The 26,114-nt window shown below is 48.7% G+C and overlaps 2 protein-coding genes across 8 annotated transcripts in view; one reads left to right on the forward strand and one right to left on the reverse strand.

Annotated features, from left to right (window-relative positions):
* The window catches only part of LOC117978808 (speedy protein E18-like), a 142,431-nt gene extending 124,180 nt beyond the window's left edge, over positions 1–18,251 (forward strand). Inside the window, exons 1-9 of one of the 2 annotated variants that reach the window (XM_055114541.2) lie at positions 1,974–7,128; positions 8,519–9,099; positions 10,048–10,266; positions 11,573–11,800; positions 12,834–12,892; positions 14,119–14,204; positions 16,243–16,486; positions 16,609–16,713; positions 17,567–18,251. In XM_055114541.2, coding sequence (XP_054970516.1) covers positions 8,940–9,099; positions 10,048–10,266; positions 11,573–11,800; positions 12,834–12,892; positions 14,119–14,204; positions 16,243–16,486; positions 16,609–16,668 — 1,056 coding nt within the window. In that variant the 5' untranslated portion in view covers positions 1,974–7,128; positions 8,519–8,939 and the 3' untranslated portion in view covers positions 16,669–16,713; positions 17,567–18,251. Of the gene's footprint in view, positions 1–1,973; positions 7,129–8,518; positions 9,100–10,047; positions 10,267–11,572; positions 11,801–12,833; positions 12,893–14,118; positions 14,205–16,242; positions 16,487–16,608; positions 16,714–17,566 lie in introns of those variants that run through there. The other variant, XM_063605911.1, reaches the window with a different exon arrangement.
* LOC117978809 (protein CASP-like) overlaps positions 1–26,026 on the reverse strand; it is a 65,628-nt gene extending 39,602 nt beyond the window's left edge. The window contains exons 1-2 of one of the 6 annotated variants that reach the window (XM_063605913.1): positions 25,665–26,026; positions 22,517–22,603 (exon numbers count right to left, since the gene is read on the reverse strand). In XM_063605913.1, coding sequence (XP_063461983.1) covers positions 22,517–22,542 — 26 coding nt within the window. In that variant the 5' untranslated portion in view covers positions 22,543–22,603; positions 25,665–26,026. Of the gene's footprint in view, positions 1–182; positions 1,604–16,331; positions 16,438–22,516; positions 24,314–25,664 lie in introns of those variants that run through there. The other 5 variants (XM_055114546.2, XM_063605912.1, XM_055114544.3 and 2 more) reach the window with 5 other exon arrangements.
* Positions 26,027–26,114: the final 88 nt, after the last annotated feature.

Here is a 26,114-nt window from a genome sequence, read left to right on the forward strand (position 1 = left end):
GAGGGAGACCCTGTCTCAAAAATAAATAAATAAAAATTTAAAATAAATTAATTCAAAAATGGAATTTCTCCATGTCACACCCCAGATGACAGCCTTTAGCACCCACTAGATGTCTCCTGGACTCCTGGCACCCACAGTTTTCTCATTTGATTCTCATGACACCCTGTTGGGTAGATAATCACCTCTATTTGCCTGAGATTCCCGTGACATGCCAAGAATCCTACAGCACACTCCATTTCAGAAGGAAACTGGGGCCCGGGCACAGTGGCTCACTCCTGTAATCCCAGCACTTTGGGAGGCCGAGGCAGATGGATCGCTTGGTGGTGGTCAGGAGATCGAGACCAGCCTAGCCAACATGGTGAAATCCCCATCTCTACTAAAAAAAAATACAAAAATTAGTTGGGTGAGGTGGTGGCGCATGCCTGTAACCCCAGCTACTCAGGAGGCTGAGGCAGGAGAATCACTTGAACACAGGAGGTGGAGGTTGCCGTGAGCTGAGATTGGGCCACTGCACTCCAGCCTGGGCGACAGAGTGAAACTCTGTCTTAAAAGTCAAAAAAAAAAAAAAAAAAAAAAAGAAGGCTCCCTGCCTGGGGGTTGCTGGACTGTTCTCAACACCTGCCATTCTGCTGTAGCTCCAGCCCCTAAGGGCACATGAAACCCTCCCCTTCTCATCCCCATCATCCCTCCCCATGGGAGCACAGCCTGTGAGTTCGGGGACTCCTAGGGCAGAACATCCTTAACACAGGATTCAGCTAGGGAAGCCAGCCAAGTTTTTAGCACATTCCCAGAAACTGCTCTCTGGGGAGGGGGTGAGTCAGAGGGTGGGGCCGGGAGGGGAGCCTAGTCCTGGCTCCACCATTTAGTCCAGACACACCAATCTCTGGCGGGCATAAAAACAGCCAGGCACGGTGGCTCACACCTGTATTCCCAGCACTTTGGGAGGCCAAGGCGGGCAGATCACCTGAGGTCAGGAATTCAAGACCAGCCTGGACAACATGGTGAAACCCTGTCTCTACTAAAATACAGAAATTACCCAGGTGTGGTGGCGCATGCCTGTAGTCCCAGCTACTTGGGAGGCTGAGGCAGGAGAATTGCTTGAACCTGGGAGGCGAAGGTAGTGGTGAGCCAAGATTGTGCCACTGCACTCCAGCCTGGGCAATGTCCAAAAAAAAAAAAAATTAATATTTTTTTTAAGTAGAGCTGGGTTCTTGACATGTTGCCTAGGATGGTCTCGAACTCATGGGATCAGGCAATCCTCCTGCCTCAGCCTCCCAAAGCACTGGGATTACAGTCACCATACCCTAGCCTCTGGCTATGTATTTTTAGAGACCCACAAAAATGTTTTTATTTATTTTATTTTGTTTATTTATTTTTTTGAGATGGAGTCTCGCTCTGTTGCCAGGCTGGAGTGCGGTGGCCCGATCTCGGCTCACTGCAACCTCCACCTCCCGGTTTCAAGCAATTATTCTGTTTCAGCCTCCCAAGTAGCTGGGATTGCAGACACGCGCCACCACGCCCAGCTAATTTTTGTATTTTCGGTAGATATAGCATTTCACCATGTTGGCCAGGCTGGTCTTGAACTCCTGACCTCAGGTAATCTGCCCACCTCGGCCTCCCAAAGTGCTGGGAATACAGGCATGAGCCATCGTGCCTGGGTGTTTTTATGTTTTTTAGAATCAGAAGAAAAAAAAAATACATATATATATATATTTTTTCGAAACAGGGTCTTACTCTGTTGCCCAGGCCAGTCTAATTTCAAATTCATGACTGTGCACCCCAAGTGGGGTTGATTGGTTAGTTTGTGTGTGTGTGTGTGTGTGTGTGTATGTATGTATGTATGTATGTATGTATGTATGTATGTATGCATTTGAAACAGGGTCTTGCTCTGTTGGCTGAAGTGTGGTGGTGCAATCATAGCTCACTGCAGCCTCAATCTCCTGGGTTCAAGCAATCCTACCACCTCAGCCTCCCATGTAGCTGGGACTACAGATGCATACCACCATGACTGGCTATTTTTTTTTATTTTTAGTAGAAATGGGGGGTCTCATTATGTTGCCCAGGCTGGTCTAGAACTCCTGGCCTCAAGTCCTGCCTTGGCCTCCCAAAGGGCTGGGACCACAGATGTGAGCCACCATGCCTAGTCAAACAGGAGTATAATAGTAATGAATATGTAATAATGAATCTGGCCTGACTGGTATCAGTCAGTCTTTATGCCAAAGCAGTTGTAAAATACACATTTGAATATCTTTTTTTTTTTTTTTTGAGGTGGAGTCTCGCTCTATCACCCACGCTGGAGTGCAGTAGCGCAATCTCAGCTCACTGCAACCTCTGCCTCCCTGATCAAGGCATTCTCCTGCCTCAGCCTCCTAAGTAGCCAGAGCTTCAGGGACCTGCCACCACGCCTGGGTAATTTCTATATTTTTAGTAGAGATGGAGTTTCACCAGGTTGGCCAGGCTGGCCTCAAACTCCTGACCTCAGGTGAGCTGCCCACTTCAGTCTCCCAGAGTGTTAGGATTACGGGTGTGAGCCACCGTGCCTAGCCGTATTTGAATATCTTAACCCATATAAGTCAAACATGCCTAGGGCTCACAAAAGTTACAGTGCATCCTGGCACAGGAGAGGAGGCAGCTCTTGAGTTTCAGTGCATGCTTTTGATATTCACTATAGGTCAATGTCGTTGAAAGAAAAAGTGTTTGAGGCTGGGCACAGTGGCTCATGCCTATAATCCCAGCACTTTGGGAGGCTTGAGATGGGAGGATCACTTGAGGCCAGGAGTTCAAGCCCAGCCAGGGCAACATAATGAGACCCCCCACTTTGCTACAAAAAATAAAAATATTAGCCAGGCATGGTAGTGTGTGTCAGTAGTTCGAGCTACTCAGAAAGCCGAGGCAGGAAGATTGCTTGAGCCTAGGAGGGGAGGCTGCAGTGAGGTATGATCGCACCACTGCACTCCAGCGTGGGCGACAGAGCCAAACTCTGTCTCCAAAACAAAAACAAAAACAAGGCCAGGCGTGGTGGCTCAGACCTGTAATCCCAGCACTTTGGGAGGCCGAGGTGGGTGGATCACCTGTGGTCAGGAGTTCGAGACCAGCCTGGCCAACATGGCGAAACCCCATATCTACTAAAAATACAAAAATTAGCCGGGCGTGGTGGCAGGTGCCTGTAATCCCAGCTACTCTGGAGGCTGAGGCAAGAGAATTGCTTGAGAACCCGGGAGGCAAGAGAACCCGGGAGGCAGAGGTTGCAGTGAGCTAAGTTCACACCATTGCACTCTAGCCTGGGTGACAAGAGTGAAACTCAGTCTCAACAAACAAACAAACAAACAAAAAAAGCAAGAAAGGAAATTCTTACACATGCTAAAACATGGATGAAACTTGAAGACATAATGCTAAGTGAAATAAGCCAGTTACAAAGAAAGACAAATAGTGGTTGCTTCCATCTATGGGAGGTATCTGGAATAGTACAATTCACAGAAGCAGAAAGGAGAGTAGAAGTTTTAAGGGGCTGGAGCGGGGCAGGGAAAGCGAGTTGTTTGTTGAGTGTAGGGTTTCAGTATTGCAAGGTGAAAAAGTTCCAGAGATCTATTGCACAACGATGTGCATATAGTTAATACTACCGTGCTGTCCACTTAAAAATAGTGAAGATGGGCCAGGGGCGGTGGCTCACGCCTGGAATCCCAGCACTTTGGGAGGCCAAGGTGCATGGATCGCCTGAGGTCAGGAGTTTGAGACCAGCCTGGCCAACATGGTGAAACTCTGTCTCTACTAAAAATATAAAAATTAGCTGGGTGTGGTGGTGCACGCCTGTAGTCCTAGCTATTCAGGAGGCTGAGGCGGGGAGAATCGCTTGAACCTGGGAGGTGGAGGTTGCGGTGAGCTGAGATGGCACCACTGTACTCCAGCCTGAGCGACAGAGAGAGACCTCGTCAAAAAAAAAAAAAAGCTTAAGATGGGCTGGGTGCGGTGACTCATGCTTGTAATCCCAGCACTTTGGGAGGCTGAGGCGGGCGGATCACCTGAGGTCGGGAGTTCGAGACCAGCCTGGCCAACATGGTGAAACCCCGTCTCTACCAAAATACAAAAATCAGCCGGGCATGGTGGTGGGTGCCTGTAATCCCAGCTATTCAGGAGGGTGAGGCACGAGAATCACTTGAACCCAGCAGGTGGAGGTTGCAATGAGTCAAGATCGCGCCACTGCACTCCAGCCTGGGTGACAGAGCCAGACTCTGTCTCAAAAACAAAAAAAAAGAAAAAAGAGAGGCAGCTGAGGGGAGGGACAAGGGTCATTAGTCCACATGGGAGCTAGCTGAGGCTGGTGCCCAGGGATAGGGGAGCCGAGTGGATGCAGGCCCAGGAAGTGAGCAATTGCCAATGACACCGGGTGGAGGGACAGGTGGAAGAGGAGTTGTGAGCTCAGCTGCACAGGACATTACTCCAAATGGGGCTGAGGAGCAAGGGGGACCCCCACACTCCCCACCTCCCAATGCTGAGGTGTGTGGGTAGGGGGCTACCCAGGAGGGCTTCAGGGAAAAAGTGTTCTGAAGGAAGAGGCAGGAGGGTGGTGAAGGGGACATTTGGGGGCCACCCCTTCTCCAGCTGGCAAAATTGTCCTGTCCCCGTTGGGTGCGGTGGCTCATGCCTGTAATCCCAGCACCTGGGGAGGCTGAAGCGGGAGGATCACTTGAGGTCGGGAGTTTGAGACCAGCTTGGGCCACACAGTGAAACCCGCACCCCACCCCCCACCCCGCACAATCTCTACTAAAAATACAAAAATTAGCTGGGCATGGTGGTGCACGCCTGTCGTCCCAGTTACTCATGAGGCTGAGGGTTGAGGCATGAGAATTGCTTGAGCTCAGGGTGGTTGGGGGAGGTTGGGGGGATGGAGGGTAGAGCTGAGCTGGGATAGTGCACCACTGCATGCAGTCTGGGTGACAGAGTGAGACCCTGTCTCAAAAAAAAAAAATAATGCATCTTATACCTTGAGGGTCATGGAGTCTTTCATGCCTTCCTCTGTGTGTGTGTGTGTGTGTGTGTGTGTGTGTGTGTGTATTCAGGTCAACTTCTGGAATTTCTGTTTCATTTCTTGGATCAATCTATCTGTTCAGGTGTCAGTACTAGACTATTTTAATCCCTGTATGTATGTATGCATGTATGTATGTATGTATTTATTTTGAGACGGAGTTTTGCTCTTGTTGCCCAGGCTAGAGTGCAATGGTGCGGTCTCAGCTCACTGCAACCTCCACCTCCTGGGTTCAAGTGATTCATTCTCCTGCCTCAGCCTCCCAACTAGCTAGGATTACAGGTGCCCACCACCACGCCTGGCTAATTTTTGTGTTTTTAGTAGAGATGGGGTTTCACCATTTTGGCCAGGCTGGTTGAGAACTCCTGACCTCAAGTCATTGGCCCACCTCTGCCTCCCAAAGTGCTGGGATTACAGGCGTGAGCCACTGCGCCCAGCCAATCGCTGTATTTTTATAGTCTGCTTTGTTCTGTAAATGATCCCTCTCGAGTGTAACTCACTAGTGGGCTGTGTCCTTCTTTGGTGAATGTCTCTTTTTCCCATTAAACTGTAACTCTCTGAGGGCGGGGACTGGATCTGTTTATCTGTTTAGTTCTCCCACTGAATCCTCACTGTTAACCTAGGGGTCTGGCACAATAATTGTGTCCAGTAATTTTTTTTTTTTTCGAAGCAGGGTCCTGCTGTGTCACTCAGGCTGGAGTGCAGTGGTGCGATCAGAGCTCACTGCAGCCTCGAACTCCCAGGCTCAAGTCATCCTCCTACCTCAGCTTCCTTAGTACCTGGGATTACAGGCACATGTCACCATGCCCATCTAATTTTTACATTTTTTACTTTTTCTTTTTTTTTTTGAGATGGAGTCTAGCTTTGCTGTCCAGGCTGGAGTACAATGGCATGATCCTAGCTCACTACAACCTCTGCCTCCTGGGTTCAAGCGATTCTCCTGCCTCAGCCTCCCAAGTAGCTAGGAATACAGGTGCCCACCACCATGCCCAGCTAATTTTTGTATTTTTAGTAGAGATGGGGTTTCACCATGTTGGCCAGGCTGGTCTCAAACTCCTGACCTCAAATGATCCATCCCCCTCGGCCTCCCAAAGTGCTGGGATTACAGGCATGAGCCACTGCGCCCAGCCAATTTTTAAATTTTTTCTGGAGATGAGGTGCTCGCTATGTTGCCCAGGCTGGTCTCAAACTCTAGGCCTCAAGTCCTCCTGCCCCGACTTCCCAAAGTGCTGAGATTACAGGCATGAGCCACTGTGCTCAGCCCCAACAATTATTTTTGACAGATAATAGGGATGTCTCCTTGCTCTCTGTGTCTGGCCAAGTAGCCCCAGGTGACACTCGTTTTTTTGTGTTTGTTTTTGAGACGGAGTCGTGCTCTGTTGCCCAGCCTGGAGTCCAATGCCGTCGTCTCGGCTCACTGCAATTTCCGCCTCCTGGATTTAAGTGATTCTCCTGCCTTAGCCTCCAGAGGAGCTGGGACTACAGGTATGTGCCACCACACCTGGCTAATGTTCTTATTTTTAGTAGAGACGGGATTTCACCATGTTGGCCAGGCTGGTCTCGAACTCCAGACATCATGATCCACCCGCCTTGGCCTCCTAAAGTGCTGGGATTACAGGTGTGAGCCACCATGCTCGGCCGTGACACTCGTTTTATAGCATCAGGCTGGTGACCAGAATGTCATGGCTTCTGGGCAGAGGCCAGCTTCCATGCCGTGTCCTGTCTTCCTAGTGCAGATGTCCCCAGCCGCAGTGAGTACCAGTGTGAGGGAATGGGCTCCAGACTCCCAGAGGGGCCACAGGGATGGCCACGCCAAGCTCTGGGGAGTAGCCGATTCCCCAGCACCTGCCTGCCCATGCACCTTTGGGGTGACTCATGAGACAGGGTAGGGCTCCCACCTGCCTTCTCCCAAAAGGCAATCAGCTATAAAGGCTCTCAGAGGCCCACCCAGCCCCAGGTCATCAAACAAGCCCCAGTTCCATGGCAACCATTATACCCATTCATCAAGGAGATGTAGAGGGAGGTGCTTCCTGGTTCACCCCACCCTCAGCAGAGACAGACCCCAGATCTGGGCCTAGGACTTTGTGCAGGGAGGGGAAATGCAGGTGACTCAGCCCCTATTCCTCCATCAAACCAGGCTTGAAGATGGGTTAAGTCAGAGCTTTTCATTCCACAAAAGAGAAATTTTAATGGGGTCAGAACATCGATCTTCTAATATTTGAAAGCCTGGTAACTAGGAGAGAGCAAACTATTTTGTTGTAGGAGGACCCACCCAGCTCTGACGGTTTAAAGCGTCATGAATGCGAATTTGAACTCCAGAAAAGCAGAGCTTCCTAACAATGGGACTTCCACAGCAATGGGATCTGCTTCCTCTTTCAGTGTGTGCCTTTTCTATGAGCGAGAGACTCCTAGGAAAGCAGCAGCCCATTAGGAAAACGTGTGGGAACTCACTCGCAGGTTCTTTATTTTTTTTGAGATGGAGTTTTGCTCTTGTTGCCCAGGCTGGAGCACAATGGTGCGATCTTGGCTCCCTGCAACCTGCGCACCATGAGTTCAAGTGATTCTCCAGCGCCCTCTCCTGAGTAGCTGCGATTACAGGCATCCACCACCATGCCTGGCTAATTTTTTGTATTTTTAGTAGAGATGGGGTTTCACCATGTTGTCCAGGCTGGTCTCAAACTCCTGACCTCAAGTGATCCACCCACTTTGGCCTCCCAAAGTGCTGGGATTACAGGCATGAGCCACTGAGCCCAGCCGGGAACCCACAGGTTTTTTGGATGGTCTCTGAATGTCATGTAACTCTTTTATTTTTTATCAAAAAAAATTTTTTTGACACAATATCTTGCTGTGTTGCCCAGACTGGAGTGCAGGGGCAAGATCATGGCTCACTGCAGCTTCTAACTCCTGGGCTCAAGTGATCTTCCTGTCACATGAGTCTCCCAAGTAGTTGGAACACAGGTGCCAGCCACCACACCTGGCTAATTTGGTTTGGTTTTGTTTTTTTAGAGATGGGCTCTTGCTATGTTGCCTATACTGGTCTTGAACTGCTGGCCTCAGGCAATCTTCCTCCCTTGGCCACCCAAAGTGCTGGGATTACAAGCATGAGCCACTGTGCACAGCTGAAATTTTCAACTTAGTCTTTTTGTACATGTGATATTTTATTCATAGACTCCATAAATGGAAGGGAAATTTCTGAGTTCAGAGCAATACATATGATACAAAACTTGATATATAGACTAGAATTTCTTAGCCTAACTGGAGGGGCTGGCTTAGGTAATCCATGGATTCCCTGAAATTGGGGACACCATTGGAAATATGTGTGAGCTAAGGGGCAGTTTCCTATGATTTTTAGGCCTCAAAATGTCTCTTGTACATGATAATCTCACTCTTGTACATGATAATCTCACTCTTGTACATGATAATCTCACTCTTATAAGGTTTCATCGTTTCTGCTTACCCTAGTTTTCTTTCCCACTCTGTTCCCTCTCCCACCAGACTGGACTCTGAAATGGGCATGTACAGAGACGAAGAGACCCCAACATGCTTCAGGCTTTGAGTGGAGAGAACACAGCCTCTGCTGGGACAGGGAACAGAGGGATGTGGAGTCCCTGAAGATGCTTTTGGACAACGGTCTGAGGTTGGGACAGTGGCAGGAGATACCATTCACCCAGGATCTCCAGGACAAGAGATCAGCCTGGCAGTTACAAGTGTTTTTTTTCAAACTGGTTGCCAGGTTGGCATGAGCCATGACATCAGAGATTCCGACCTTCCTGATTGGAGGGACCGGACTCCGTGGTGCCTGGAGATCAGTTGGACAACAGTATCTTCTCAGAGCTGTTCTCCACTCCTGACTTCTCCTAGGCTTCAGAATTGATAACATACTCTTCTGAATCCGAGCAGTGTCCAGAAGAAGGCCATGGACAGAACGGAGACTAGGTTCCGTAAGAGGGGACAGATTACAGGAAAGATCACGACCAGCCGTCAACCGCACCCCCAGAATGAGCAGAGTCCCCAGCGGAGCACCTCGGGGTACCCCCTCCAGGAGGTGGTGGATGATGAAGCATTGGGACCATCAGGTGAGGGGACTGGTGGAAGAAGAGGTGGGATAGGATTGACTAAGATGAAGGAAGGGGGCCGGGTGCGGTGGCTCACGCCTGTAACCCCAGCACTTTGGGAGGCCGAGGGGGGTGGATCACCTGAGGTCAGGAGTTGAAGGCCAGCCTGGCCAATATGGTGAAACCCCATCTCTACTAAAAGTATAAAAATTAGCCAAGTGGTAGTGGTGCACACCTGTAATCCCAGCTACTCAGGAGGCTGAGACAGGAGAATCACTTGAGACTGGGAGGAAGAGGTTGCAGTGAGCTGAGATCACGCTACTGCACTCCAAAAAAAAAAAGAAAAGAAAAGAAAAGAAGGGTCAGCGGTCAGGAAGGAGAACCTGAGGAGGGTGTGTGGGAAGAATGGAGAAATTCAGGCTGGGTGCGGTGGCTCACACCTGTAATCCCAGAACTTTGGGAGGCCAAGGCAGGCGGATCACTTGAGGCCAGGAGTTTGAGACCAGCTTGGCCAACATGGTGAAACCCTGTCTCTACTAAAAGTACAAAATTGAGCTGGGCATTATGGCAGGCACCTGTAATCCCAGCTACCTGAGAGGCTGAGGCAGAAGAATAAATGGAATCCAGGAGATGGATGTTGCAGTGAGCTGAGATTGCACCACTACACTCCAGCCTGGGTGACAAAGCAAGATTCTGTGTCAAAACAAAACAAAACAAAAAAGGAGGGACTCAGAGAGCCAGGGACCAGGGAAGGACATGAAGCAGTGTTCGGAGGACAGAGAGAGAGAAGAATGGGGAGGGGAAGGAGCGGCACATGGGGTTGAGCAGAGGACAAAATCAGAAAGATGGCTTAGAGAAGCCAGCAGTCTGCGAGTCTGGGGAGGATGGAGAGTGGTTTGGGGTTTTGGGTCGGGGTCTAAGGTGATCAGATGCAGAAGCATTACACGGTGGCCTGGTTTCTTTACTCAGCCCCTGGGGTAGATCCCAGCCCCCCATGTAGGTCCCTTGGCTGGAAAAGGAAGAGGGAGTGGTCAGATGAATCTGCGGAGGAGCCGGAGAAGGAGCTCGCCCCTGAGCCTGAGGAGACCTGGGTAGTGGAGATGCCGTGTGGGCTCAAGCTGAAGCTGAAGCAACAGCGAGTGTCACCCATCCTCCCTGAGCACCACAAGGACTTCAACAGTCAGCTTGGTAGGAGGACACCCCAGAGAGCACCTCCAATCCTGTTCTTTCTAAAAAGAGGAAACTTCCAATAACCACACTTTTCCAGTGGGAAAGATACGCTCCCAGTGGGTGACCTCTCCACGCAGGAGGACTCAGAAGTGATCACCCATGAGGGACACTTAGGAGACGATAGAGGACTAGGCTAGACTTGATAAAGGTTGGCGCTTGGCATGAGAAAGCTTGGTTTCGGGCCAGGTGCAGTGGCTCACGCCTGAGATCCTAGCACGTTGGGAGGCTGAGGCAAGAGGATTGCTTGAACTCAGGACTTTGAGGCTGCAGTGAGCTATGTATGACTGCACCACTGCACTCCAGCCTGGGTGACATAGCAAAACCCTGTGTCAAAAGAAAAACGAAGGCCGGGTGTGGTAGCTCATGCCTGTAATCCCATTACTTTGGGAGGCTGAGATGGGTGGATCACTTGAGGTCAGTTGTTCGAGACCAACCAGACCAATATAGCGAAACCTCATTTATACTAACAATACAAAAATTAGCCAGGCATGCCTGTTATCCCAGCTACTCGGGAGGCTGAGACAGGATAATCGCTTGAACCCAGGTGGAAGAAGTCGCTTTGAGCCAAGATAGCGCCACTGCATTCCATTCTGGGTGAGAGAGTGAGACGCTGTCTCAAAAAAAAAAAAAAAAAGAAGGAAGGAAGGGCCCAGAAGTCAGGAAGGAGCACATGAGGAGGGTGTGTGGGAAGAATGGAGGTACTGAGGCAGGGTGCAGTGGCTCACACCTGTAATCCCAGCACTTTGGGAGGCCAGGCAGGCAGATCACTTGAGGCCAGGAGTTGGAGACCAGCCTGGCCAACATGGTGAAACCCTGTCTCTTCTAGAAGCACAAAAATGAGCTGGGCGTTCTGGTGGGCACCTGTAATCCCAGCTACTTGGGAGGCTTAGGCAGGAGAATCACTGGAACCCAGGAGGCGGAGGTTGCAGTGAGCCAAGATCGCACCACTACACTCCAGCCTAGGCCACAAAGCAAGACTGTTTCTTAACAACAACAACAACAACAACAACAACAACAAAGGGACTCAGCCAGGGACCAGGGAAGGATATGAGGAAGTGTTCTGAGGACAGAGAAACGGGAGAATGGGGAGGAGAAGGAGCGGCACATGGAGCTCAGCAGAGGAGACAGACAGAAGGAAAGATGGCTTGGAGAAGCCAGCAGTCTGAGAGGCTGGGGAGGATGGAGAATGGTTTGGGGTTTTGGGTCGGGCTCTAGTGTGATCAACTGCAGAAGCATTACACCGTGGCCTGGTTTCTTTACTCAGCCCCTGGGGTAGATCCCAGCCCCCCGCATAGGTCCTTTTGCTGGAAAAGGAAGAGGGAGTGGTGGGACGAATCTGAGGAGTCGGAGGAGGAGCTACGGAAGGTGCTCGCCCCTGAGCCTGAGGAGATCTGGGTGGCGGAGATGCTGTGTGGCCTCAAGATGAAGCTGAAGCGACGGCGAGTGTCACTCGTGCTCCCTGAGCACCACGAGGCCTTCAACAGGCTGCTTGGTAGGAAGACACCCCAGAGAGCACCTCCAATCCTGTTCTTTCCAAAAACAGGAAACTTCCAATAACCACACTTTTCCAATGGGAAAAATATGCCCCAGTGGGTGAGCTCTCCATGTGGGAGGAATGTGAAGTGATCACTCATGAGGGACACTTAGGAGATGATAAAGGATTAGGTCAACTTGATAAAGGTCAGCGCTTGGGATAAGAAAGCTTGGTTTCGGGCCAGGCGCAGTGGCTCCCGCCTGAGATCCCACCACGTTGGGAGGCTGAGGCAAGACGATTGCTTGAACTCAGGACTTTGAGGCTGCAGTGAGCTATGACTACACCACTGCACTCCAGCCTGGGTGACAGAGCAAAACCCTGTCTCAAAAGAAAAACCAAGGCTGGGCACAGTAGCTCATGCATGTAATCGCAGCTACTCGGGAGGCTGAGACAGGAGAATCGCTTAAACCCGGGAGGCAGAGGTTGCAGTGAGCCAAGATCAGGCCACTGCATTCCAGCCTGGCCCACAGAGCAAGACTCTGTCTCAAAATAAATTAATAAATAAGTAAAAATAAAAATCAAATAAAGAAAAACAAAATCAATAAACAAAGAAAGTGGTTTCAGCTGTGCCCTCTGAAACTTAATGTCTCTTACTGACTTTTCTAAACCTAAGTGTCTCCATCCATAGTGGGGGATACCAAGGCCATGGTCACACCCTGATGTGACTGTCTCATGAGGAAATGATGGGAATTCCTTTATGACTCTGCAGTGGTCCCTCCGTGTCTGCTGGAGGGGGTCCTGGCTGATTCCCAGCTCTACATCCTGTAGATTCTCACACCCAGGGCCTCCTTCGGCCTCTTCTCAGGGGAGTCTCAGAGCAGGAGCCTCTCTCCCTTGCCCAGTGAAAGTCATTCTCCCCTCTCCCATCCACCTCACCCGCGGCCACAATCCTGAGACCTCCCCCCGGGAGGCACACTTCTCCTTGCTGCCCTGCTGCTCCCACGGAAACCCTGTCCTGCTTCTCACACTGACATCTGCTCTCTAATCACAGAGGATCCTGTCATTAAAAGATTCCTGGCCTGGGACAAAGATCTGAGGGTGTCGGACAAGGTAAGGTTGTTCTCCATGTAACTGTTCCTGTTCCAACGCATGGCTGGGCGGAGGGCGCAGCTTCCAAACCCACAGTTCTCCCTCCACCACCTCCCACCAGATGCTCCTACAGTCTTTTTTTTTTTTTTTTTTTTTTTTTTGTGAGACAGAGTCTTGCTCTGTTGCCCAGGCTGGAGGGCAGTGTCTCGATCTTGACTCACTGCAGCCGATGCCTCCCGGGTTCAAGCGATTCTCCTGCCTCAGCCTCCAAGCAGCTGGGATTACAGACATGAACCACCACGCCTGGCTAATTTTTGTGTTTTTAGTAGAAACGGGGTTTTGCCATGTTGGCCAGGTTGGTCCTGAACACCTGACCTCAGGCGATCCACCCGCCTTGGCCTCCCAAAGTGCTGAGATTATAGACGTCAGCCACTGTGCCCGACCAGCTCCCACAGTCTTGAGTCTTGGCACCCACAAATTTTTTTTTTGTGAGACAGAGTCTAGCTCTGCTCCCCAGGATGGAGTGCAGTGGCATGATCATAGCTCATTGCAGCCTCTAATTCCTGGGCTCAAGCCATCTTCTTTCCTCAGCCTCCTGAGGAGCTGGGACTAGGCACATGCCACCATGCTCAACTAATTTTTGAAATGTTTGTAGAAACAGGGTCTCACTATGTTGCCCAGGTTGTTCTCCAACTGTTGGGCTCACATGATCCTCCTGTCTCCACCTCTCAAAAAGTACTGGGATCACAGGCTTGAGCCGCCACTCCCAGCTATTCTTGGTCTTTTTATGATTTGTCAGCATCTCCCTCAGGATTCTGCTGGTCTCTTGCAGAGTGAATGAGTGGCCCCTGCCTCTCCTATGGGTCCTTTGGGATCTGAGCTCTGGGCCACAGTCTGGCCGCAGCCCTGAAGCTCCTGGCCCCTCTACTCTCAGCTCTTCGGGACAGTTCTCTGCCTGGCACACAAAAGACCCTCCTGACACCAGCCAACCTACACACACCCCCTCCAAAGACCCCAATGGAGCCCACCATCCTGGAAGCATCACCCAAAACCCTTCCTCTGGCTTCTCGGATTTGCATCCGACCTTCGAATACCCCTCCATCCCGCAATTTCCAAATGAGTACAGTCACCCCAACACTGAGGTCCCTTCTCTGATGGGCAGCCCCTCCCCAGACCCTCATTCCCCCTCTCCACAATCTTCCTCTTCCAAGATGTGACCTCTCCCTGTGTTCCTTTCTCTCCATCAGTATCTCCTGGCTATGGTCATAGCGTATTTCAGCCGGGCCGGCCTCCCCTCCTGGCAATACCAACGCATTCATTTCTTCCTGGCTCTGTGAGTGGTTTGCTGCCTCCTATCCGTCAATATCCAATGCCCTGGGACAGCGGGGGAAGTGGGATTCCAGCCTTTCATTTATTCTTTCACCTATTTGTCCTCTTTACTCTGTGTACAAAAAAGAGAGGATTATACTATCATAGACTGTTGCTTCTAAACAGAAACTCTGGCTGGGCACAGTGGCATACGCCTGTAATCCCAGCACTTTGGGAGGCCGAGGCAGGCGGATCACCTGAGGTCAGCAGTTCAAGACCAGCCTGGCCAACATGGCCAAACCCCGTCTCTACTAAAAATAGAAAAATTAGCTGGGCGTGGTGGTGTGCATCTGTAATCCCAGCTACTTGGGAGGCTGAGGCAAGAGAACCCTTTGAACCCAGGAGGTGGAAGTTGCAGTAAGCTAAGGTCGAGCCACTGCACTCCAGCCTGGGTGACAGAGTGAGACTTTTTCTCAAAAAAAAAAAAAAAGCCAAAAAAACAAACTCCAATGCCAGTGTACAAATAAAAGAATAAAACAAAAGGAACCATAAACCGCTCATAAGGGGAAAAGAAAAGGAGTGGAGGAGCGGACATGCCGCTTCCTCCAGCAAGCAGACGTTTCTGGTTCTTCTCTCTCTCTCCTTCCCACATCAACCACAAACGCCATCGACCTCCTCTGGGTTCCCATGACAGAGGCCACAGTTCAGGTCCCCCTCGCATCACTCGAATCCACTGTCAAATGCTCCCTGCTGGGGTCTCCTGGAGTCTCTCCCCAAGCCAGGGGGCTTCCTAGTGCAGCCTGAACATCTTTCCAAAGCACGACAACCTCACTGCCCACCTGAACAACTTCCTTAGCTGATGCCTTTCTCTATCGAGGCCAGGGTCCACAGTGTCAATTCTACCCTCTCTACAATCTCTACAAGCACACTGGCTCGCCATCTTGGTATTTCCTAGCTCGGCTTCACTGCTCCTTCCAAATGCCCTCCACTCGACTTTGTGTTTGTGTTTTCTGTCTGGGTGTCCCGCACACATGTGGCTCTGAAGGGAAGGACCCATTCCTTGAAGTCAGTTCACCCCACAGCCTCTGTGATGCCTTCCCTCATCTTCCAACTTCTGCATGCCCGTAGCTCTCTAGTTACATCCTGGACACTGGGATTAGGTCATCTGCCTTGATTACTCCCAGTCCCATTAGACTAGATGCCTGTAGAAGGCAGGGTCCTGGCAAAATATCAATGTATTCAATTTCTTTTATTTTTTTGAGACAGACTTGCCCTGTCCCCCAAGCTGGAGTGCAGTGGTGAGACCATAGCTCACCGCAGCCTCCATATCCTGGGCTCAAGCGATCCTCCCACCTCAGCTTCTTTATTAGCTCCGACTACAGGGCTGTGCCACCACACCTGGACAGTTTGTTTGTTTGTCTGTTTATTGAGACAGAGTCTTGCTCTGCCTCTCAGGCTGGAATGGAGTGGCCCAATCTCGACTCACTGCAACCTCCGCCTCCTGGGTTGACACAATTCTTATGCTTCAGCCTCCTGAGTAGCTAGGCCTAACGGGTGTGCCACCGCACCAGGCTGATTTTTGTATTTTTAGTAGAGATGGGGTTTCTCCGTGTTGACCAGGCTGGTCTCCAACTCCTTGTCTCAAGCGATCCACCTGCTTCAGCCTTCTAAAGTGCTGGGATTACAGGCATGAGCCACCACGTCTGGCATATTTCTTCTATTTTTAATAGAGACGAGGGTCTTGCTATGTTGCCCAGGCCCGTCTCAAACTCCTGGCCTCAAGTGATCCTCCTGCTTTGGCCTCCCAATGTGCTGGGATTCCAGGCGTAAGCCACCACTCTCGGCCACCAGTTGGGTTTTTGTCTCCATCCTGAAGGAGTGGGAGACGCCCTTGATCAGGTCTCTGTTCAGCAGAGCCTTCCTGAGGAAGGCGTGGCTCTCTGCAGGGTGGGTGCCAGTCCTGAGCTAGGGACGGTCCCTTACCTTCCTCTCTGGGAAGCTGACCTCAGCCAGAGGTCTCTCCTGGTGGTGCCCCTGAGCAGCAACCTGATTTCTGTCCTCAGCTACCTGGCCAATGACATGGAGGAGGATGACGAGGACTCCAAACAAAACATCTTCTACTTCCTGTATGGGAAGACCCGCTCTCACATACCCTTGGTCCGTAAGCGTCGGTTCCAGTTATGCCGTTACATGAACCCGAGGGCCAGGAAGAACCGCTCTCAGATAGCCCTGTTCCAGAAACTTCGGTTCCAGTTCTTCTGTTCCATGAGCGGCAGGGCTTGGGTTTCACCGGAGGAGTTGGAGGAGGTGAGTGGGGCCTGGGGAGGTGGAGGAGCTGGGGAGGAATTGGGTGGGCTGGAGGCTGGATGAGGGGAGAGAGGGGTATCCTGGCGAGTCCCCGTCTTCTCAAAGGGCATTTGTTTTTCCAGATCCAGGCTTATGACCCAGAGCACTGGGTGTGGGCGCGAGATCGCGCTCACCTTTCCTAGAGCTCCAGGGACCGTGGAGGCCTGAGGTCATCGGCCTGAGAGAAGGTACATCTGCATCCTCCGGGGTAAAGGCAGAATATTGGGGTCTATTTTGGAAATCCGAGGAACCCAATTGCTTGATCCCGCTTCAAGCCTGGGCAACGTGGCGAGATCCCCTCTGCACAAAAATACAAAAATTAGCCAGGCGATGTGGGACGCATCTCTACTCCCAACTACTCAGGAGGCTGAGGCGGAAGGATCGCTGGAGCCTGGAAGGTCGGGGCCGCACGGAGCCCTGATCCTGCCACTGCACTCCAGTCTGGGTGACAGAGTGAGACCCTGCCTCAAAAATAATCACAAATACTGAGTTTGGGGAAGTTCATTATGATTGACGCACTTGAGTTACCGATTTGGGTCGAGGGTTCAGTGAAGCTTTGGTTTACATCTTGTGCAGCTAACCACGGTGAGCACAGAGCATGAGACTTCATCATGAGGAGGTAGGATTAAGGATCAGGCTTCTGGACTCGTGGTTCGTGATGTTGTCACATTAGAAACACATCTAGCATGGTTACAAGTTTAGATCTTAAGTGACACAAAAGGCCCCAGCTGTGATGAAGTCCAAAGCCACATTCTCTGAGGGTGCCCTACTCCTTGGGAAGACCCACCCAAAGTCCTTGCTATGAAGCAGATCACTGGGGCTGACCTTGGGTGTATTAAGTGAGTTTTGGAGTCGTGGTCACCAAAGTGTGAGTTTCACAGTTGAACACGATGGTTCAGAAGCAGGGTATAGAATGAAAGGCAGCAGATAAAATTGCATTTCTCAATTTCTCTGAACTCTAGAATTGACATGGGATGTGAATAACCTTCCTGTCTAGAGAGCTGCCTCCTTGAAGTGTGACATTGTCTCTCTCACTTCCAGAACACCGGACCCAGGGGAGATGTGGATTTTCAGCAGGAACTTTATTCCAATGCTAATGGCAGACACCAGGAAGGAGGAGAGGAACCATTTGTGCACATCATCTAGAAGAACCTGGACCATTCTTGATGGAGCTCAATACAGTCATCACGTTGTCCTCCTAGGAGCAGGGGTGGGGGGAGGGGGGTGGGGGTACTTCTAGGAGTCCTTGGAGAAAACTAAGAAACCAGGAGTGTTTCCAGTTCCACCCTTTCCTGCGGCACCACCACCCTTTTTATATTGCTGAATTCCAACCTCCCTGGGGCGGAACCTGGAGGTCCTGCTTCTTACGGACTTGGTTGCCACGGTCCAGGAGCATTTGAAGGCACAGTGCAGGGGCTCAGATTGGCACAGAATTCTTTTGTGAAATATCAGTGCCACAGATTGTAACAGATAGCTTCATGCACACTCTGCATTTTATTGGTTTGTTTGGAAAATGTTGGCCATTGAATTATTCATAGATTTATTTCAAATAGTTTGGAAATTGTTGTACTTTTGAAAACATGCTGTTCCTGTAGTTTTTTGATGAGAGTTATAGTTGTTATATATACATAAAGATAATTTTCTTTTCATTTTTAAGAGACAATTCTTTTTATCCTAAATATTTTATTATCTTTAAATTTGTTTCTGTATTATTATATGTGCTCCTGAAGCAAGCACTCTTTTTATCTATGATACTTCCATAATAATCTCTTCTATTTATAGCTATTGGTAGTTCCCCACCAGAAAAAAACATAATTCCGGTGATAGAAATTTTTATTTGCTGTTTAGGTTTGTGACTGAATTGTGAGAATTCAGTTGTGATTTTTAACATGTCTCAGATATATATACTAACACGTCTAATATATACTATCTATTTTATTGGTTTATTTTGAAAAACATGGGTATAGAATTATTTAAATATTATTTTATTTATTGAAATATTTATTAAATATATTTATTTATTTAAATATTATTATTACTTTAAATATTATTTTAAATATTTTGGAAATACTGGTATTTTTGAATAGATGCTGTTTCTATAAAGCTGTGTGATGGGTGTTATAACTGTTATATACACATACATATAATTTTGTTTTCCTTTTTAAGAGAGGATTCTTTTCATCCTAAATCTTTTACCTTTCAATCTTTGTATCTATTATTACACGTGCTGCTGAAGGGAGCATGGTTTTTATCTATGATACTTAGTTAACATATATATTACATTTATAGCTATGTAGTAGTTCCCCTAAATTCTTGTAAAAATAAATTTTTATTTGATATTTCATATATGTTTGAAATGTGAGAATTCAGATGTAATTTTTTACCTTGTTTTGGCATGTTTGTATGTTACTTTAAAGACGATGTGTGTTCTAAAGGAGGACACAAGCTGTGTGTTTTCAAGAGAACAATAGAGTGCGTCTCTTGGGGAAACATAATAAAAATGAACTTTTCTCACCTTCACAGCAATTGTGATCATATTGGTCTAGATTGATTATTTGCTGCCCAGTGATATTTTTCCTTAATGGGGTTGTGGTTATTTGAACATATTTATTAGCTCTGGAAGATAATCCTGTGCTGTTTTTTATGTAGAAAAAAACATAAGGCTGGGTGCAGTGCTCACACCTACAATCCCTGCAGTTTTGCAGGTCATGGCGGGAGGTTCACCTGAGGCCAGGAGTTTGAGGCCAGCCTCAGCAACATAGCATCTACATCTATTTTTAATTTTTATTTTTTAAAGAAAAACAATAGAAGAGAAGGCTCAAGCTACAGAGTTTTTTTGTTTGTTTGTTTGTTTGTTTTGGAGACAGAGTCTTGCTCTGTCTCCCAGGCTGGAGTGCAGTGGCACAACTTCGGCTCCCTGCAACTTTCACCTCTGGGTTCAAACAAATTCTCCTGCCTCAGCCTCCCAAGTAGCTGGGACTACAGGCACCCGTCTGTACGTCCGACTAACTTTTCTAAAAATAGTAGAGACAAGGTTTCTCCATGTTGGCCAGGCTGGTCTCAAACTCCTGACTTCAAGTGATCCACCCACCTCAGCCTCCCAAAGTGCTGGGATTACAGGCATGAGCTACTGCGCCCAGATGCCAAGCTAGAGTTTTAAGGCAGGAAATGAGAGAAAGATATTGAGAGAGGAAAACCAGGTGGTAAGAAAACTCTAAAGGTGGCCGGGCGTGGTGGCTCACGCCCATGATCCCAGCAGGAGTTTGAGACCAGCCTGGCCAACATGGTGAAACCCTGTCTCTACTAAAAATACAAAAATTAGGCAGGCGTGGTGGTGCACGCCTATAATCCCAGCTATTTGGGAGGCTGAGGCAAGAGAATCACTAGCAGAGATTGTGTCTCCTCACCCCCTCTCAAAAAAAAAAAAAAAGAAAGTTCCTTCAACAGTTAAAGCTGTGAAAGACAGGCACTCTGCCATGCAATTCTTTGTGATTTTTCTTTTTTCTTTTTGGAGTTGGGGTCTTGCGCTGTCACCCAGACTGGGGTGCAGTGGTGTGGTCATAGCTCACTGCGGCCTCAGACTCAAGCTCAAGCGATCCTCTTACCTTGCCTTTCAAATTGCTGGGATTATAAGCATGAGCCACTGCATCTGGCCTGTGTGACACAATTCTGTTTTTTGTCTTTTTTTTGGGGGGGGGGATGGAGTCTCGCTCTGTCACCCAGGCTGGAGTGCGGTGGTGTGATCTTGGCTCAATGCAAGCGCCGCCTCCTGGGTTCACGCGATTCTCCTGCCTCAGCCTCCCGAGTAGCTGGGACTACAGGCGCCCGCCACCATGCCTGGCTAATTTTTTGTATTTTTAGTAGAGACGGGGTTTCACTGTGTTAGCCAGGATGGTCTCGATCTCCTCACCTCGTGATCTGCCCACCTTGTCCTCCCAAAGTGCTAGGATTACAGGCGTGAGCCACCGCACCCAGCCTATGTGATGCAATTCTGATGTCAACTCCCTGATGTTACCTCAAATGCCACAGGTTAAGGCCACCAGCCCCCACCAGGCTGCCCTTGCTTTAGACACACCTGCAGGCTTGGGTGTCCTCAGACCACATGTACTTGTCACCAAGTGGCTGCAAATTTGGAGGTTCCCACCATGCCCTCAAGTTCGATAACTCACTAAAACAATTCACAGAATGCCGAAAAGCATGACACTTTCTTTCTCTTTTTTTTTTTTTTTTTTTTTTTGAGACGGAGTCTTGCTCTGTTGCCCAGGCTGGAGTACAGTGGCCACCATGCTTGGCTAATTTTTGTATTTGTATTAGAGACGGGGTTTCGCCATGTTGGCCAGGCTGGTCTTGAACTCCTGACCTCAGGTGATCCACCCGCCTAGGCATCCCAAAATGCTGGGATTATAGGCATAGCCACCATGCCCGGTCGACTTCTAGAGTTTCAATAACAGAGATGTGATTCAAGAAGGGAGACATGTTTTGTAGATGGCAGGAGCTTCATGAAAAGAAGCCAATGAAGGGCAGGACGTGTAGCTGTCTACCTACAGGAAACCAGCCAGCAGCCTCCCCACAGGGACTTCAGCACAGATGGCCGGGAAAATCTGCATTAACCTGATCTCTGGACCTAAGAGAGGACAAGGCCTTGACCATTTCTACAGACTCACAAGATGTAATCTCTGTGGTCCATGCCCGTGGTGTGATCTGGGAAACGGGGGGCCTTCTAAATGCCAACAACAAGGAAATCAAATGTGCAACAGACAGAAATACCGGCATTGACGTGGGCCATGGAAAGGCCTAAACAGATGACTGCAGTTCACTGCTAAGGTCATCAAAGGGGTGACTCTGAAATAATAAATTTCAGATGCCATGGCCCAAATAGCTGCATGAGGTTGGGAAGTCCTCCACATGCCTCTGCTTCCTTCAGTACCTGTTTATGAAATAAGCCGAGGTACTTCCCTGGGGAATTTCCTTTCTCTTTCTTTCTTTCGAGACGGAGTCTTGCTCTGTCGCCCAGGCTAGAGTGCAGTGGTGCAATCTCGGCTCAATGTAACCTCTCCCTCCTGGGTTTTAGCAATTCTCCTGCATCAGACTTCTGAGTAGCTGAGATTACAGGTGCATGCCACCATGCCCAGCTAATATTTGTATTTTTAGTAGAGACAGGGTTTCACCATCTAGGCCAGGCTTGTCTTGAACTCCTGACCTCGTGATCCACCCGTCTTGGCCTCCCAAAGTGCTGAGATTACAGGTGGGAGCCATCACGCCCGGACTTTTGTTTTATTTTTTGGGACGACGTTTCACTCTTGTTGCCCACGCTGGAGTGCAATGGCACGATCTCAGCTCACTGCCACCTCCTCCTCCCAGGTTCATGCGATTATCCTGCCTCAGCCTCTTGAGTAGCTGGGATTACAGGCACCCAACACCAAACCCAGCTAACTTATTGTATTTTTAGTAGAGATGGGATGTCACCATGTTGGCCAGGATGGTCTTGAACCCCTGACCTCTAATGATCCACCTGAATTGGTTTCCCAAAATGTTGGGATTACAGGCACAAGCCACTGCGCCCAGCCCCTCCCATACCGCTTTTGGTCAAGGCAGCACAATTCAGAAGAATCTTGCCAGGGAAGACTGGTAAATGGACGTCAACGTGACGCCTATGGCTCCTGGTGGATTTAGATACCTCCTGGTGCTTATTGATATCTTTACCAGTTGCACGGGGGCTTTTCCATGCCAGACTGAAAATGCAGGAGATCAATGATCAACCTTCAACTATTTACTAGCAGAACAGTGAGGGGACTGTGCGGTCACCAATACCTCCTATTGCACTGGGATAAACACTTCCCAGGAAATAGAGATGAATAGAAAGGACATAGTCAAACAAGCAGAATGGCTGCATTCCTTCAACCAGAAGGGCCATTAGTCTGTTTTCACACTGCTATAAAGAACTATGAGAAACTGGGGAATTTATGAAGAAAAGAGGTTTAATTGACTCACAGTTCTGCAGGCTGTACAGGAAGCATGGCTGGAGAGGCCTCAGGAAACTGAAAATCACGGCAGAAGGCGAAGGGGAAGCAGGCACGTCTGGCCATGTTGGAGCAGGAGAGACAGAGAGAGTGAAGTGGGAGGGCTGCACGCTTTTAAACAACCAGATCCCACAAGCGCTCACTCAATATCACGAGAACAGCAAGGGGGAAGTCGGCCCCCATGAGCCAATCACCTCCCACCAGGTCCCTCCCACAACACTGGGAATTACAATTTGACATGAGATTTGGGTGTGGATACAGAGCTGAACCATGTCAAGGGTAGTTCAACCGCTGAGACTGACTGATTGATTGACTGAGATGGAGTCCTGCTCTGTTACCTAGGCTGGAGTGCAGTGGCACAATCTCGGCTCACTGCAACCTCCGCCTCCCGGGTTCAAGCGATTCTCCTGCCTCAGCCTCCCGAGTAGCTGGGACTACAGCACATGCCACCATGCCTAGCTAATTTTTGTATTTTTAGTAGAGACAGGGCTTCACCATGTTTGCCAGGCTGGTCTTGAACTCCTGACCTCGTGATCACCCTGCCTCGGCTTTTCTTTTGCTGGAATTACAGGCGTGAGCCACTGCACCCGGCCAACAACTGAGATTTAGAAGGCAGTCGAGTCCACTATACCGCACCTCACCTGGTTTCTTCCTCTGTTGGGGCCCCTCGTGGCCACTGTTCTGTTACTTTTTGGTCCTATTTATTTAAATGGATGGTGAGCTGTTTGTCCTCCAGGCTCCAACACTTCCACCTTCAGCTTGTATTGCAACAATACCAGCCTTTCAAGCTACTCCGGGTGACCCCAGAACTCATTTGAACTCAGAAGCCCAAGAGTTTCATTCCTTTCACTTTAGGGGACTCAGTGCCCTGCTCAGCATGAAGTCGAAGCAGAAGCGTGACCTCCATCCCTAATCCCTCAACAATGAGGAGTGGAAGGTGTTGGCAGGAGTGTGACGGTGAGGTTTGTAGATCTGTAACTGCATCAGACCAAATCTGGTTCAACTTTTTTTTTTTTTTTGACGGAGTTTCACTCTTGTCACCCAGGCTGGAGTGCAATGGTATGAACTCAGCTCACTGCAACCTCCACCTCCTAGGTTCAAGTGATTCTGCTGCCTCAGCCTCCAGATAGCTGGGATTATAAGGGTGCACCACCACACCTGGCTAATATTTTTATTTTTATTAGAGACGGAGTTTTACCATTTTGGCCAGGCTAGTCTTGAAGTCCTGACCTCCACCTGCCTTGGCCTCCCAAAGTGCTGGGATTACAGGCGTGAGTCACTGCACCCGGCTCAGTTCAACTTTTATGTAATGAGGTTGTCAGTTGTTTTTCAATTGCCATGGACCCACAGGTTGAAGGGCATGTACCCTGTGCATGCCCAGGTTAACCAAGCATGCAACCACGGAGTGGAAACTAAAAGCTCGGCCTGAAGAGCTGAGACTGATTTAAGAACTGGACACTCCATGGCAGGAGCCAGGATCCAATCAGATTGAGTTTTGCTGTCACCCCATGGCAGGATCCAGTCAGATCACACCTCCCAGCATTACTTTATTGCAAGATCCAATCAAATCACAACTCATTACCCTATGCTTATAAAACCTGACATAGCCCCCAGCTGGGTAAGGGAGATTTGAGTATTTCTTCCTGTGTTCTTGCTAGCTGACTTACAAAAAAGCTTTAAAAAAAAGGCCACGCGTGGTGGCTCATGCCTGTAATCCCAGCACTTTGGGAGGCTGAGGCAGGCAGATCACTTGAGGTCAGGGGTGCAAGACCAGCCTGGCCAGCATGGTGAAACCCTATCTCTACTAAAAATACAAAAATTAGCTGGTCATGGTGACACATACCTATAATCCCAGCTACTTGGGAGACTGAGGCAGGAGAATCACTTGAACCCAGGAGGTAGAGGTTGCAGTGAGCCAAGATCACACCACTGCACTCCAGCCTGGACGACAGAGTGAGAAGACTCTGTCTAAAAAAAGAACAGTTAAAATTAGCACCAAATGCTTTACGAGTAAAAAAAATTTTTAGCTGCATATGTTTAAGTAACTTTTTAGATTGTAAAAAATACACATACAAAATGGAAAGGCACAAAGAAGAGAGCAAAAAGTGCATGAGATCTCACATCCAAGGATAACCGCTGAGAACATGAAAGTGCTGACTCTTCCAGCCTTTATACTATACACATTTAGGCCGTTGTTTTCTTTTTATAAAACTGTAATCATATAATACAGATAGTTTTATAATCTGGTTTTTAAACACAACAATTACATAACATTTAGCTGTTTCTTTTGCATTCAGATTCATAAGGTTTCCAGTAACTCATTTATCAGAAAACCGAGAGAAATAGTCTCATTAAAATATAAGTACATAAGGCAGGCATGGTGGCTCACGCTTATAACCCCAGCACTTTGAGAGGCCGAGGTGGGCGGATCACCTGAGGTCAGGAATTCGAGACCAGCCTGGCCAGCCTGGACAACATGGTGAAACCCCGTCTCTGCTAAAAATACAAAAATGAGCCAGGTGTGGTGGTGCATGCCTGTAATCCCAGCTATTCAGAAGGCTGATGCAGGTGAATCGCTTAAACTCAGGAGGTGGAGGTTGCAGTGAATCGAGATCGTGCCACTGCACTCCAGCCAGGGCGCCAAAGTGAGACTCCATCTCAAAAAAAGATAAAAATTAAAAATAAAAATAATATATATATGTATATATATTTTTCCAGACAGGGTCTTACTCTGTCTCCCAGTCTGAAATACAGTGGTGTAATCATAGCTCATTGCAGCCTCAAGTTTCTGGGCTCAAGTGAATCTCCCACTTCAGCTTCCCAAGTAGCTGGAACTACAGGTGGATGCCACCATGCCCAGTCAATTTTTTTTTTAATTTTTCATGGAAACAGAGTCTCACTATGTTGCCCAGTCCTAATAAACACTATGTGATGAAAAGAAAAAAGTAAATCACCCTAAAGTTAAGTCTTTAATGTTAAGTCTTTAACGAGAAATGCAAATAAAGCATTTCTCAATAGATTATGGCAAGAGAATCAACTGAAGAATAAACATCTTTAGTAAATCTTTTGCTCATGTGCATTAACCAATACTCTTGAAAACCAAGATTAATTTACTGTACCTTCTTAATATTCCTTTGAAATTCCTTATGGCGCACAGGTAGTGTAGAAAATAACTGCTTCACGCTGACTGTGGTCCCTCTGGGGTGGGGGTAGGGGGTTTTCTGGATGATTTTCCCATCGTGATCAAACACCAGTCGAGTCCCAACCTTCACCGATGCGTGGCAGGTAGAAATGGTGACATCGCTGTGAGAGAATACCAGGTGTGGTGTGTTCAGTGAGAGACCCGTGATGTTGAACATTGACTATGCTTTTCTTCACTTGCTTTTCTCTCAAAACTTTCTTAAAAAGCTGATGATCCCTCTGAGATAACCAAGATCTAAACGGTTGAGGAGTCATCATAAAATCTAAGGTTTGGCATCTAAAAGACAGTGAGACAGAGAGCACTAAACATGCTTTGTTTTGATAAAAGCTTTGATTTCATTTTTCAGGTTGAATTGCAAAACCATAAA

Source organism: Pan paniscus, chromosome 6 (genome assembly GCF_029289425.2).
Source record: "Pan paniscus chromosome 6, NHGRI_mPanPan1-v2.0_pri, whole genome shotgun sequence".
Classification (NCBI taxonomy): domain Eukaryota; kingdom Metazoa; phylum Chordata; class Mammalia; order Primates; family Hominidae; genus Pan; species Pan paniscus.